Source organism: Trichosurus vulpecula, chromosome 8, assembly GCF_011100635.1.
Source record: "Trichosurus vulpecula isolate mTriVul1 chromosome 8, mTriVul1.pri, whole genome shotgun sequence".
Lineage (NCBI taxonomy): Eukaryota > Metazoa > Chordata > Mammalia > Diprotodontia > Phalangeridae > Trichosurus > Trichosurus vulpecula.
Genome location: NC_050580.1, coordinates 69,900,279 through 69,916,083, shown reverse-complemented (window position 1 = coordinate 69,916,083; position 15,805 = coordinate 69,900,279). Strand labels below are relative to the sequence as shown.

Genomic DNA, 15,805 nt, shown 5'->3' with positions numbered 1-15,805 from the left:
AATTAAAAAAAAAAAACCAACTGATTACCTTGTGCATTCAGGCTGTAACTACTACTACTAACTTAAAGGTAAGGACATGATTGAAGTAAGGAATCAAAAGTTTTCCTTTTTTGTGAATCTAAAATTGCTTAAAATTTCCATGGTAGAAAACTGATCGTATCACATCTATACTTTTTTTAAGAGCCCCAAACCATTTCCTTTAGTCTATGTGCAGTTCTACTGGAGAAATTAGAGACCAATCAACTATCAAGCCACATCTTTATTATTTCAGAAATAAGGACATCATATCTCTCCAATGGATAGATTAGCTATTTCTGGATAGCTGGTGACAAACACATCTTGCCAGGAATAGTAATTATATCATTGCAATAATTTTACAGACTTGGATTTCATTCATTAAAAAACTTTCAAAAATAACTTAATTCTATGTCACAAATTTACAAGCTTTACTTACAAGGAAGTTGTTTCTAGATTAATAATGGACTGAGGGGGGAAGTCTGGGGAAAAATTAACATGAATAAAAACAGTATTTTATGAAGACAGAACTAATTTGGCCTCTAATTTTAGCATTTAGTGGGGAAGGGATGCAATAACATTGATCTCTGATAGTGCTGGAAAGGAAAATGATTCCACATCCTAAATGACAAACAAGAGACAAGCCACAATCTTTGACCTACGTTGAAAAAGCAACACCTATCTGTGTCAATTTTGAAGCTTTAAGTTTAAAGCAAAATATATTTCAAAATAAATTGTTCTAGATGATTCAAAAACAGAACTTATAAACTATGATAGGAATACTTGGGGGAGGTTAACATTTTGGAACTGGATGGATGGCCAAAGTACCTTTCCTATACTTGAAATATGACTATTATACTGATATTCCAAAGGTATTGTGACAATGACACTTGGCTATCTTTTTAGGATAGATGTTTCACCTGAAAATCAGGTGGGTGCTAATTATGTTAAAGACAGCTATACATCAATAACTAGACCCAATAAACCCTATCAACTGCCAGGTAGCAAGTGGCAATCACTTAACACTTACAGCTAAATCTAAAACTAGAGACAGGCAGGTCCTCGACATCTATCCTGGGGCTTTCTCTTGTACGCACTTGACTCCTTTTTAGATTGCAATAAGAGTCTTTGTTAAATAATATTATGAAACAAGTAAAAAGATGGACAACCAACAGAATGTTCAAACAAAGTGATACTACTTTTCCATTAGCAATTACTTGAAAGGTAGAACTTGAAGTATCACATTGTACTGGAGTATCTTAACCATGCTGAAGTGGCTCTGAACTTCTGACTTCAACCAAAGTGCTTGTACAAGAAATGATTTATTAAGTACACACACCAAGAACACAAGCAAGGGTATCTGACGAAGTCTGTGGATAGTTCAAAATGTAATCAGTTCATTTCTTCCTGTTGCTCCCAGTTGCTAGCATGGTGGCTACTCGCACAAAGATATTTAGTGTATCCATGTAGATTCCCATCATGCTAAAAGAGAAAAAGAAGTTGATAATAATGTGCTAATGGCAATTATTTGGTAGATTATCTAGAAGCAACTATTACAATCACATATAATATTATTTGCAATAGAAAATGAAATTTTAAAAATGACTTTAATAAATGAGTAGGCATCTGTAAATAATTACACTTTTCCTCTTACCCTTGTATTTGACTTAGAATGTAGTAGTGTTAAAAAAAGGACAAATTAGTCTGAAATTCTACTTTATTTTTTTTTACCCTGAAAATAAGTTTTTGAGGTAGCAACTGATCAGGTTTGTGTCAATTAAAACGAGGCTAAGCGACACAACTTTTAAAAACTTGTCAGACATTAGTCTGATATTTGCATATATAAATGATATCCCTTAACTCCTTGCTGCTTCCTGCTCCCCCCAACACTTTTTCCAGTAGCACCATGAGCTTATCACTAATTGAAGTGTTACTTTCAGAAGAAAAATAAAAACGTCAAATTTGCTGCTGAAGAGTTTGCACAAACTGAAGTGTCAGAAGCGAATGTAACCCATATTTTACCTTTTAAAAGGAAGCAAAAAGAACATTTGATATTTCATCAAAATCTAATGAAGAATCACCTCAAATTACTATATTCCTACCACTTAAAAGACAGACCTCAGAATTTTTGAAAGAATAATTTATCACAAACATTTTCTTCTTTTGAATTTCAGCTGCTACATATACCGTGGACAGTCTTCAAATATGCTATCTGCATCTTTACTACCAACCATTAGCCTTCTTAAATACCATAATGCCAATTAAAAATCTTTTTATGCTTTGCAAATACTTACAACTTATTTATTAAATTGAATGACTACCATGCTATCATATCATATAGTTATGACTATGTTACTGCAGGTAAAAATTAAAAATGAGTACAAAATTGAGTGTCTATCTAGTACGTATCAGTTCTAAAAATAGGGGAAAAATTCATGACCACACAACAGAGAGAGGTTCAAAGGAGGTAAATGAATCATTTTGATTACATAAAGTTGAAATGCAAAGGAAAGCAACTCCGAGGTATTAGCTCCCACCCTTCAGATTGGCTAACATAACAGAAAAGGAAAACGACAAATCTTGGGGTCGGGGATGAGGTGGGGGAGAGAGGATATGGAAAAAATATGTACACTAATGAACTGCTGGTGGAATAGCAAACTAGGTTCAACCATTCTGGAAAACAATTTGGTATATACTCAAAAGGGCTATAAAAATGCATACCCTTTGACCCACCAATACCACTATTAGAGGTTAAAAAAAAGGACCTAAATGTACAAAAATATTTATAGCAGCTTTATGTGGTGGCAAAGAATTGGAAATTGAGAGGATGCCCATCAATTGGCAAAAAAATTAAGGAATAGGAATGTAACTGAATACTATTGTGTTTAAAGAAATGATGCAGAGGATGGCTTTAGGAAGACTTATATGGACTAATGCAAAGAGCAGAAGCAAAATAAATGATATAGGAATAGCAATATTTTAAAGATAATCATCTGTGAAAGACTTAGTAACCCTGATTCCCTATAATTTCTTTTTTTTTTTTTTTCCAGAGGCAATCAGGTTAAGTGACTTGCAGTTTTAGTGTCTGAGGCCGTATTTCAACTCGGGTCCTCCTGACTCCAGGGCTGGTGCTCTATTCACTGTGCCACCTTGCTACACCTGCTCCAATTCTAAATAACTCATGGTGAAAAATGTTATCCACCTCCAGAGAGAGTACCGATGTGAAGACTGAAACAGTTTTCTCTTTATTTTTTTTTTATGTTTTTTTCCCCCGAACAGGGTCAATTGAAAACATTTATTCCGCATGAATACATCCTTGTAATGGGGTTTTGTTTTTCTTGCCCTCTCAATGGGCAGGGGAGGGAATGAAGGAGAGAATCTGGAACTGAAAGTAAAAGTTGAAGTCTTTTTTTTTTTTTAAGAGGTCTATCTAAATAGAAACTGATTTCAATCCAACAGTTTTTTTTTTAAGTTTTCTGAAAAGAATGAAAATAGACAAAACTGTGTAATTCCAGTAGCAATGTGATAATACAAGTTTTTCAAAGTAATTTAAACCCATTAAAAATGACGCCAATCAGATCAAACTATATTTCTTTCAAGCTTAAAAGCTTATTTCATTCAACACTGTTTAAAAAAATAAAATAAAAACATGAAAAAAAAATCAACCTGCAGTTTTCTAACCCTGGAAAATACTTACGAGTTAATGGGGTCATATCTTTCTGTGCCATACATGGGCGTTATTTCTGCACGCTTGATGACTTTTTGGGTATCATATAGAAGAAACATGCTAAAAAGAACTAATCCACCATACACTGCCACAGAATAAAGACCAGCACCAAGTGCAGTGGTAGGTGGTAGGAACATAGATCCTGAAATCAAAATGGGAAAAAGCAGTTTTAGCACAGTTTACAACTTTGATGTACTTCTCATTTCTATGTATTTCCAAGAACAGAAAATAAGTACCCTACACATTAAGCAACATAATTAAGAGATTGCTACATTAAGTCAGGTCTAATGACAATCAAAATGGAAAATTTGCCCACTGAATAGCTATTCTTAGTAATTTTGCTGTCGTTTAGTCAGTCATTTTTCAGTCATGTCTGACCCAATTTAGGGTTTTCTTGACAAATATAATGGAGTGGTTTGCTATTTCCTTTTTCAGCTCAATTTACAGATAAGGAATTGAGGCAAACAGGGTTAAGTAATCTGCCAAGGGTCACACAACTAGTAAAGTGTCTGAGGCCAGATTTGAGCTCAGTAAGATGGGTCTTCTGGGTCCAGACCTGGCACTCTATCCACTGGGCCTCCTAGCTGTCTATTCTTTGTAATAACCATGAATTATCCCCATATTCATAGAATCTTAAGACTTGGAGCTAGAAGAGACCTTAGAGGTGAATAATCCAACCCCATCTCATAGAGATGAGAAAACTAAGGCCCAGTGAGGTTAAATGACTTGGCCAAGGCAGCAAGTAGCAGTGCCAGGATTGGAGCCCAGTGCTCTTTCCATTATGCTACAAAGCTCCATTCCTCACCTGTTCTATTAGGCCTCTTTTCAGGGGTGGGGAACCTTCGGCCTCAAGGCCACACGTGGCCCTCTAGGTCCTTGGGTGCGGCCTTTTGACTAAGTCCAAGTTTTACAGAACAAATCCTTTTATTAAAGGAATTTGTTCTGTGAAGTTTGGGATTCAGTCAAAGGGCTACACATGTGGCCTTGAGGCCACAGGTTCCCTACCCCGGTATAACTGACGTTTGGTGATATTTATTTAGACCAAATGTGATAATACCCATTTAAAAGCCTATTTCATAGGATGTCAACTAATAAAAATTACATATAATATGTAATATATTTAAATGTATTTACATTTATGTAACTCCTAAAAATAATCAACCTCCTAATTAAATTATTCAAGTTATTTGTTATAAGTCATGGTACAGAATAAATAGATCAAAGGTAATCATGCTTACCCAAAGAAGACACAAAAACAACACCCAGGCCCACTCCCAGTGGTGCTCCCATGTTTAGAAATTTTTCACTTGGAGCACACATGGCGACAGTAGAGAGGCCACCCACAATGCCTGCTGTGTACCAGAGAGCTTTGAGGATCAGAGGGCCACCCAACAAAGTCAGAGGGGCCACCACTGTACCCATGACACCTAGGGAAATAAAAGCATTTAAATATTAGCTAATATTAGCTAATACTTATGGTATAAACTTATACATTTTATACAATTATTTAGCAAGACATTTTTTCTTTACTTAGGAATAAAGCTAGTAGTTGCATAGTCACAAAACGTTATGGATGCTTAAAAAATTATACTACACATGAATGATCACTTTCGTTAAAAACATTCTTGGACCTACTTAAATTGTAAGAACATATATCACATATTACCAGAAAGTAAAAGACTTAGAGAATATCAATTTAGATGAATAAAATTCTCTTGAACCCTTTAAAAAAGATGCAATCTCAAAGACAGATTTCTTATAGTAAGTTGTTATGTCTTCTGGAGCTAACAATTTATTTCTATACTAAACTGCCTGTGTAAGCAATTTTGTAAAATTTTCCTTGGACCATTTCTATTATTAAATAAAAGGGATGTTTAGTGTAGTTTACTATAATGACTAACTTAAAAAATATTTCTTCTCACTAAAGATAGGGAACTGTCAATGAATACAAGTCTCTCATAGGACATTCATGATTCGTCATAGTTGCAATTCCCAGCAGAATTTTGGGGTTGACCGACAAGTTCAAGTAAATTTTAGTGGAAAAAGCGGGCTCCTTATTTATGAAAACAGAGGCTGTTTCATTTTTGTCTTTGTATCCCTAGCAGTAGGTAGTGTATGAATTTAATGTCTGTGAATCAATGGGTGAGAATGGTTTACATTATGCTGTCGCATTACAATACTATTCTAGAATGTAAAATGAGTATTTGAATTTTTGAAAGGAGAAATATTAGGCATAAGGAAAAAGAGTGGTCGTGTTAAACACTTTCAAAAATAATTTAAGAAATTCTTAGATCCCCCACTAATTTTGTATAAAAAATTATGAAAACGTTCTAACCAGCCATACAACAGAATCTTGCTATTCATACAATGATAACATAATGAGGATGATTATGCTGCATAATCGGCATGATTCATGATACCCTTTGACCCCTTTAAATAATGTGCCCAGCACAATTCTGTGTTGTTAAGGCTCCCAACAGCGTCCTGCAATAGAAAATCTTTTTGTGATGAGCTTCTCTGAACTTCAGCCAGTCTAGTCTTCAGACAGAAGATGGTCTGTGGGCCCATGCTCCAAGTCTTTTGCTAATGTTCAGTGTTGGCTTAAGATAACCTGAGGTCACTTTCTATGCCATGATGAAGCACGCAATATTGATTTTTGTTCACCTACACTTAAACATGTTACCATGAAAACTAATCACAAACTGCTTTTAAACTAAGATGACAACATTTCTTTTAAGTTGTTTGTCTCTAATAAAGCACCATAGAGAACAATACTTAAAGATAATTAAGAATATATTTTTAAATTATGGAAGACATACCAGAATGGAACATCCAAGCAAGATGTTTTAGGCCTGGGCTCCGTTCATATGATATTGACCGAACCAGCATTCCAGCTCCAATCATGGCTACAAAAGTTGCTCCAATCGTCTGTAAGATGCAGAATATTACTAGGAAAAATGATCCTTGCTTTGATTTGTTTTTGTAAACCCAGAAGTGCCAAATATAACTTTTTATCTTTAAGGCTTAAAAAAGGAATATAATATTATACCTCCCAACCTAACTTTCTTTAAATATGTTTAGCAATGGCTCCCTCTGCTGTTAACATGAGTCTTAGAAATTCTTTGCAACAAATTGGAAGAACAGGTAAAGTCTGGCATACGTAGGGATTTTCAAGGAGTACATTCAGTTCCCATTAGCTGTTGACCACCAGGCAAGTCACTTAACCCCTTGGTGTTCAGGAAACTCCTTTAGACTTTAGGGTACAGAGGAATTGCCAATCTACATGGTAGAGAGTGTTTCTACTCCAGAAGACCACCAATGAACCCCATACCCTCAAATTACATCACAACATTAACATGCTATACCAAACACATATTTTCTTGTAGTCTATTGTATGAAATGTGGTCATTTTCTAGAAAAAATTTATTAGAAATCAATTCTTCATAATGGACATTATCATATTATAGTGATTCCCCAGTTATCAGGCACAACTTGTCTTGGGATTTTCTAGGTAAGAGAATTCTCAAAATAAATGATGCCTGGTCTCCTAAGTGCCAATAATTTACACTATTGATATAAATTTTTCTAAGATGTATCCTTGAATTAAAAAAATCTAGAGTATACCGAACATAATTTTAAGACTTGGGTAATCTTTATGAAAAGAACTGATTTCAATGCTGTAAATTGATTTTGATGTCTTTTCAGGTACCTGATACATCTATGTATATGCCCGATCATTGATTTTCCTCCAAATTGTCATGCTATTCTCACTGACAATTTTCCCTATCTCCATCATATCCTTTAAGAGCTTTAAAAGATAAAATTCCAAATGAACTTACCAACCAAGAGCCTCTCATCATAAAGGTCATTAAAGCAGGTGATCGGCTAACTGCTAAGGCAGACAATGCTGTTAAACCAACACTCCCTGCGAAATACATATAGGTGGCATGAATTCTGTCCTTCACATATTGTGGCCAAATTCTGTAACAAACAAATATGACAGATGGTTAAGACTGTTTTGGGGGTTAACTTCATGGATTTTAACATTTTGAGTTCTTATCACGCTTTGGTTTAGTTTTAGCTAGTTAAGTAAAGCTGCAAGAAGCAGTTCCACTTTTATTAATATGCTTATTTCTATAGAGTTGACTGGTAGCAAAATATTCCTCAAATGGCTGATGATATGTGCAGCGAGAAAACAATGAAACTTAGTTAAGACCAGTAATACTTTGGGGGATTTACTTACACTGCTTTTTCAATAGCCCCGATCTCATTTGACATTCCCAAACCATAGAAGCAGAGTGCTCCAAGACCAACAGCAGCTCCTCCAGCAACAAACCATCTTCCCATCTGATCAACTGCAGAGGTTAGGGGAAAGGAATATTAGCATCTGAATCAGCAAGTATTGATGTAAAGATCTCAATGTAAAATTTTAGGGGAAAGAGTAACATTTATTTGCTTTCTAGCAGTTTGATCATAATATTTTAAATCTTTCCCTTAAAAAGCAAACAGGTTTTTGAATATAATTTTGAAGTGAATGCTAATTTATACAATCAATTTTTATAACTGGGGGGAAGGTTCAACTTCTTCAATAAATATTTCAGTTACTTTTGCCTTTTAGTAAATTAAATCTTGACTCTATGCCAAGAAGGTCAGTAAATAACAAAATGCTATCAATTCCACAATGCAAATCACATTTAGTTTTAAGTTCAAAAGCTATATCCAAGCTGATTTCTTTTAAGATCATTTGTTTAGAGAAGACAGCTATACACAAACATTATTTTCTAGGAGAGTATCTTTAAAACCATATAGTGAAATCCAGTATACCACATTTCCCTTACAAATTGGCTACTGAATTCAATAGTTACAGAATTTCAGAATTATTAATTTCAAAGTTGAAAAAAACTTAAGATTTAGACTGTTGCCTACTTTTAAACACTCTTTCTGCTGATGGTTCGAATGCTGCTTCCTTAATTTCTTGGCCAGTTTTTCCACGTCGGACCCCAAATCTTGATTTGGTGGCATAGCCCTGATGTATTTTTAAAAAATAAAAAAAAGTGAGTTACAAATAATCTAACTAGCTTGATAATGAATCTGACACAAAATATCTGAAATTCAAGTAAACAGACATCTATCAAGTACCTACACTGTGCTCAGTGGGGCATTCATTATGTTCAAGAGCTGGGGATACAAAGATGAAATAAGACACAGGTCAACAAGAAATTTATGGTCTGGTGGGAAAAGATAAAACATTTACACAAATTAGGAATAAGAGATCCATACACTACTGTGGAATTTGAGGTACAAAAGATTATTTCCAGCTTGAGGGTGGGACAGAAGAAGAGAAAAAAGGCTTCATGGAGGTTAATTTCGGGAGGGGGAAGGTGGGAGAGAAAAAGGCACTCTATTCTGGGCACTGGTGTGGGATGAGGGGAAGTAAGGTATGGAGAAAGGTGAAAAGAGGACAAGAACAAGGGATGAGGAGTACTGCAGTTTTGCTTCACGTGAAGGGGAGGAGTATGAGATTGATGAAAGGCTAGGTTACAGCCACAATATGGAGGACCCTGCCAGGCTAAGTAGGCTACTGGGAACAATGTGACTACATCATTAGATACACAGAGAACAGGGGTTGGGACAGAGGGGTTGTGGGATAAGTGAGAAGAGGAAAGGGAGATTCTGTATGAAGAGTCTGGTGGTAAAACGGGGAGAAATAAGGGTGAAGAAGAATAGGTTTTGGGGGAAAATGGGGAGTTCAGTTTGGAGTTATTAAATTATCTCCACTGGGAAATCCAGGCTGAACTTTCAGTATAGGCAGAGGGAAATGTGGGACTGGTATGTCAGGTAGAACAGTAGATCTGGTCATCTAGATTCAGAAATTATCTGTACAGTTAATACCCCTAAATTCTGAATCTTCATCATCTTTTTGACACCTTCATTCTAAAACTTCTCTTCAAACATTAACACCTTCCTTATCACTAAACTCAAAGGTATTTTTTCAGTTCTTGTGCTCCTTACTTCTGAAACAATGACAACGTCAAACATCCGATCTCAAACGCTGTTTCCCCCACTCTTTCTAGAGGTAAAACCATTCTCTTAGCTTTCCTGCTTCTTTGATCATTTCTCAGTCTTCTTCTTGTTCTAGACACTCCAAGGTATAACTTTTAACATACACTCTCTCCTTTAGCTATTTTATTCATCCCCACAGATTCAACTGTCAAAACTATCTCTCTTGGGCTTCAGAACTGCATTTCCAACTGCCTCCATAGGACACCATCCTCAGTAAGCTAATAGCCCCTGAAGTTTAACAAGTCCAAAACAGCAAGCTTTGCCTCCAAACTAGCCTCCCTTTGGTCTGTTTCTGTCAAAGGGCACCACCATTCATCCTGCTACTCACTGACAGAACCTTCAGCTCAAAAACCGTTCTCATACACAGGTTAATTTCATCATGTCACTCCTCTACTCAAACCTCTTTCATAGTCCTAGACCAGGTTTCGAATTTTAAACTCCTCAGCCTAGGCCTTCTGAAGCCTGGGAATGCCTCTCCATCTTTCTAGGTTTATTTCTCACCATTTATTTTCCTCACCTAATGGTCATTTCTTAGCAAATGGGACCACTTGCTATCTTTTATGGGTCATATTACATTTTACCAGCATGGTACCTTTGGCCATACTATTTTTTCTCATCCTAGAACACCTTTCATCGATGTTGTTTCACTGAAAATCTTATGTAACCTTCAGATTCTGCATCTAACGTTGGCTACTCATGAAGCTTTCTTTGATCTTCCTTTCCTCTTGTTAGCTCCTCTCAAAGTATTTTACTCTACACAACAATCACTGACTGTACACTTGTATTAAGTGCTATATACAGCTTGGTGGTACAATGGATAGAGTGCTGGGCCTGAAGTCAGGAAGACCTGCATTCAAATCCGGCCTGACAGGCCCTGCGTGATCCTGGACAAGTCACTTATCCTCTGTTTGCCTTGGTTTCCTCAACTGTAAAACAGAGATAACAACATTGCCTACCTCAGAGGGTTGTTGTGAGGATCAAATGAAATAACTGTAAAGCACTTAGCATAGTGCCTAGCACGTGGCAGGTGCTACCGAGATACTTATTCTGTGCACCCCCCCCACCCCCCAGTCTACCTTCTCCGCCATATCCATACGGCTGGACTGTCAGTTTGCCACAAGGAAAGGGATCATGTCCAGCTTAGCACTATCCTTTGCACACAGTATATGATACTTAAATGTTTGCTGAATAAAGAGCAAAGAAAAGCTAATTATGATTAGTATGCCCAATAACTTCAATGTCCCATATATTACTAATTCATAGAACCCAAAAACAAACTATAGTTGTATTTTATTTTTAATGAAGTTCTGTAAACATAGTTTAAAATCTTTTTTGGACGACAGTGGCATTACCACCTTTTCCAAATATAAAACCGAAAGAAAAAGGACCATTAGATGCAGTATTACAAATTAAAGAACTCACTGGATCTAACAGGGAATAAAATGGGTAAGAGGAGCAGGTGAAGAGAAAGCTTTTGATCATGTTACCACTAAAAAAGAAAGGTGATTTGTGGGGACAAAGAACGCAACAGCCTGCATGTTAGACAGAATAGTCACTTCGTTATGCCATAGCAATGAACCTCTGGGGGTCCTGGGTAACTGTCTGTTAAGTCCCTGGGTAAGTCTTGTGCCTCTAGTCATGCTGCAAGTCACCCTTTCTTATTGGCTCAGGAGTGCTTTTGTACTAGATATCAAGGGACTGGGAGTTCATACTGTCTCCTTGTTTAGTGCATAATATGTTTTCAAAGAAGGTATGACAAAATGTTAAATAAATCCAAATTTTACTTACCCTGTTGGATTGCAAGAGCCATTGATTTGTCTTCAGAATGGAATTCCTCAGAACAGGAGAGGTCTTTGTGAGTGTTGGGTGGAGAGTCCTGGAAGGTAGGGTCAGGGTCCGGAGACACACAAATCTTGCTGCCAGCATGGTGTTGCAACGGGCTCACTGATTATTTCTGAAATGCTTTTAAAAATTGAGATCTATTAGGTAAATAAAGCATTGAGGTGGAAAACCTCAGAAAGGTTACACTTGTAAATTTTTATTTAAAATTCTGGAGTAGGAAGTAGGAAGGCTCCAGGCTTTCTGCTCCTTAGTGTATTTCTCACCATCTTTCTTGGGCCTCATTTCCCCTCCCTGTGATATCAGATGGTGTTGGCCTCATATACCAAATATGTTAGTATCGGAATCAAGATAACGCTATATAGTTTTTTTTTTAAAGCATGAATAAGGGGAGGGCCTTCATGTAAGTGCCTACTATGTGCCAGGTACTGTGCTAAGCACTTTACAAATATCTTATACATGGGGATGTGTGGAGGGGGAGAGGGAAGATATTAAAGAGGGAAAGTAAGTATCAAACAACCTTTGTGCTTTCTAGGAATTCCAGTAGATACATTGGGAGGGAGAAATGAAACTGTTAAAGTTGCCACTGTTTTTAAATTCTGGTGATAAAAAGTAGCTGTCAGTTATTAGACAAAATAAGTCACCATCCTTTACCAAGTCCCACCTTCTTACCCTTCTAGCCATGTCAGTTTCCCTAATGCTGACCACCTATAGAATTCATTGTGGTATTTAATGTTATACTGAAAGGTAACATAAGTGTGAATGCTTAAATATTACGCACTTAACACTGAATGAGATTTTTGTGCTTTATAGACAAGGATTTTATAATTTCTTTATATAAAACCACAGTACTTACCTATCTAGCCCATAGTAGGCAAAAACTTTTTGAAATGAGTCAAGAAGCTGTCATATACTGCATAATGAATGCCTTTTATAAAGATCACATACCAGTATACTGGAAGGAACAGCAAAAATGGTCCCTTAAATCAGAGGTTTCAGGTTCAAATGAAAATATGGATTGGTGATTGTATTTTAAAATATGGTCACAGCTTAAGAGACTGACCTGGCTTTTATGGCATAGTTCTAATTAAGTGGTTAACTGTCATCTAGGTGGAATGATCATAGAGCATTATCCATTTTCTCAAGGAGTTAAGTAATATTTAAGGTGAATAATCTGCTCAAGATCACAGGGTTTTTTTTTTCCATGAACAAGGATTAGAAAGTACCAAACAGTAACAATTTCATTTAGCTATCCCACAAACCGCGATGTCCTTTCACAAACAACAGATCAACATAAAGCACAATATACAACGCATTTCACATCTAATCCAACTTTCAACTAACTACTCAGAACAATTTAAACTTCTTTCCCTCACACTAAAAATTACCACGACGTTTTGCTGGGGTCAGATTCCTATGGTGCTTCCCAATCAGAAGTATGTTACCTGATGTCAGGGAAAATAGGGCTTGGATAACTCCAGGGCTTATGATTCTAATCAGTGGGGCAACTGGTGTCAGGTGCCTCAACTTCCTGTTACCAATTTCTTCTGTGGACTTGTAATAGTAGTAGCAACTGTCCTGTCCCCACAGTCAATCGATTAATCAACGAGCATTTACGAAGCTCCTATGATGTGCCAGGCACACTGTCCTACTAAGTACTAGGAGATACAAAGCAAAGAAAAAGACAGTCACTGCCCTGGAGGAGCTTATTGTTGTTTGTCCTTCGTTCTCAAAAAGGATCACGGTATCACGGAGGTGATGCCATGACATGTAAGAGGACTGGATTTAAGTGAGGGAGGGCTGTGCAAAGTCACCAGCCTCACTTTCTCCTCTGGAGCCATTTGGGTCCAGTGAACAGATACAGATCAGAACTGGAGATGGCCCAGGATGCAGTGGAGGATCACGGTCTAAGCTAAGGTCTTTAGCAGGTCTCAGTTTGACTGAGGCAAAGCCCATTCAGTGATTAAGGCTAAACAAGTTATACGGCAGAGAACGGCCTCTTAAGTTTAAAAAAAAAATCAATCTGGGAAGGGAAGAGGGTTTCTGGCCAAAACAGAAACAATTGCTATTTGCATTCACTCTGAGCCAATCAGGGCACAAACCAAGTAGGGTTTGGCCTGGGACTTATGGCTGGCCAATCAATGAAAGCCAGAGTGATTTGGGTTAAGGTTGGTCCTTAAGAAAAAAAGTTTACAGAGATCAAAATTTATATTCCTTTTGGGCAGAGCACCCACAGGTAAGGGCATGACAGCCTATGTGGACAGAGGAAAGAAAGAAAGCTGTGTTGCCCAACTGGCCAGTTTGGTCCTCAGTGCTGCAGCTCCTTTTCCACTCCCAGAGGTTGTGGTTTGCCCTTCATCCTAGAAGAGGACCATGACATCAGGCTTATAACAAGAACACCAAACCACTAAGCTGAAAGACTACCACCAGTGAAAGAAGTGCTCCGAACACTTTCACCCAATTACATCAGAAGTGTTTACATCCCCTGGGTCAAGGTCTGGAACCTTGTGAATTCCTATGCTGTAAATTCCTCCCCAGACAGAGGAAGGCCAGAAAGTCTGGTGAATTACACTGCTGGCCTGGGCCATAAGTAAAACACACATGTCTCTTGACTGAAAATGGGGGGGGGGGGGCGGAGGGAGATTCCTGTCCTTTACTCCCAAGACCATGAAAATTGTTAGTACCCCATCTCTATTCCCATGGAAGGCACAGGGTGGGCAGCTTGGTGTAACAGAGAGGATAGTCACTCAAGTCGCTTAGGGTTTTATCTGTTCGTGGGAAAGTCAGTTACCTCTACTGGCCTGAGCTTCCTGTTTGTAAAAGAGGATGTATAAGGTCTGTGGGTCAAGTCAGCGAATATACGTTAAGCCCTCCTGCGTGCCAGGCCCCGCGCTAAGTGCTATGACGTTCTGGGGGTCCATTTAACCTTTCCTTTTCACTACGGTCCTTCTGGGGTTTGGGCAGCGCCCTTAGGGAGCCTTGGGGAGGCTGCCTGCGGGGGTGACTCAGCACATCCTCGCCCCCACCCCCCCCAGGTGGATCCCCGCCCCCCCTTCTACTACGGCACGATGAGAAGGCCCCCAGTCCTTCCCCTTACTTGCGGTCCGACTTTAGGCCGCAGGCGTTTATCTCCGCCTCTCCCCCCCGGGCCTCAGTTTCTCCTTCTGTAACAAGATGGAGATGGCTTCGGTGATCCCTAGGTCCCACGATTTGACCTTGGGGGGGGCCCTTCCTCCGCCCTGGGTCTCAGTTTCTCCCTCCCTAACACGATGGGGATGGCATCAGCGACCACGACTAGGCCCTACCTTCTAACTTTGGGGAAGTCGTTACCCACCGCCCCAGAACCTCGGTAAAGCAAAGGCGGGTCGCGCTAGATGACCTCTAAGGCCCCTCCCCGGTCTCCTGGCCGGTCCCCCTTTTTCCGAAGGAGAGAAGAATAAGGGGGTGGGCGATGACGCAGGCAGGCAGCCGCAGCCCCAACGGTTCTCAACAGCTCTACTGGGGCAGGGCAGACAGAGAAAGGGAGAGGGGCAGTGCGGTGGGGGGATCGGAGGTACCTCACCCGGGCTGGTCAGCTCAGCTGCGCGTGCGGCCTCCTGATCGACTCAAAGGCGCAAATGCCTGACCCTCCGCCCCGCCCTCCTCCTCCCCCTCCGCCACCACCTCCTTCGTCTTCCTTCCTGCCTTCCGCGCCCGCGCGGCGTGCGCAGCTCCTGGGGGGCACGTATAGAGCGAGCGGTGGGAAGGAGCCAATCAGGAGGAGGGCACTGCCAGTGGAAGGGCGGGCGTAGGGGGGGGATGGGGAAGAGCCGAGCGCAGCCGCCGAGAAGGCTGGCGCGATGACGCACTCTGGCGTCACAGTGCGGGGGCGGAGGCGGTGCCTGGGGAAGCGGGCGCGTCCATGTTAAGTAGGGGCAGTGTAGCAGTTCAGTCACGTGGCCTTTCTTCGTTTCCGCCCTCTCCTGGACTTCCCGCCAGTTCCAGAGAATTCCTAGAGTGGCAGGCTGCAGACCAACCTGAGCGACAAAGTTGCGTTTGAACCTTACCCGAGATACTTTAAGCCCTTAGTCCAGGTGCATACTCGTTCCCACACAATTAATTCCTGTTAAGCCCGGGGAGGCTTTGGGAGCCGGGAGCCAGGTCCACATGAATTCAAATCCT

The 15,805-nt window shown here is 39.4% G+C and overlaps 1 protein-coding gene across 4 annotated transcripts; it reads right to left on the bottom strand.

Annotated features, from left to right (window-relative positions):
• Nucleotides 1-241: 241 nt before the first annotated feature.
• On the bottom strand, nt 242-15,565 carry GHITM (growth hormone inducible transmembrane protein). 4 transcript variants are annotated; one of them, XM_036734875.1, is made up of 10 exons: nt 15,207-15,327; nt 14,742-14,808; nt 11,594-11,767; nt 8,669-8,768; nt 7,986-8,097; nt 7,582-7,723; nt 6,562-6,670; nt 4,981-5,169; nt 3,713-3,884; nt 242-1,497 (listed from the first exon to the last, which is right to left on the bottom strand). In XM_036734875.1, the coding sequence occupies exons 3-10, from the start codon at nt 11,729-11,731 to the stop codon at nt 1,413-1,415; spliced, it is 1,047 nt and encodes a 348-aa protein (XP_036590770.1). In that variant the 5' UTR covers nt 11,732-11,767; nt 14,742-14,808; nt 15,207-15,327; the 3' UTR covers nt 242-1,412. The 4 variants fall into 4 exon arrangements, with proteins under 4 accessions (XP_036590770.1, XP_036590767.1, XP_036590768.1 ...); XM_036734872.1 differs by lacking the exon at nt 14,742-14,808 and having other exon boundaries at nt 15,202-15,565; XM_036734873.1 differs by lacking the exon at nt 14,742-14,808 and having other exon boundaries at nt 14,950-15,381.
• Between the last annotated feature and the right edge of the window lie 240 nt (nt 15,566-15,805).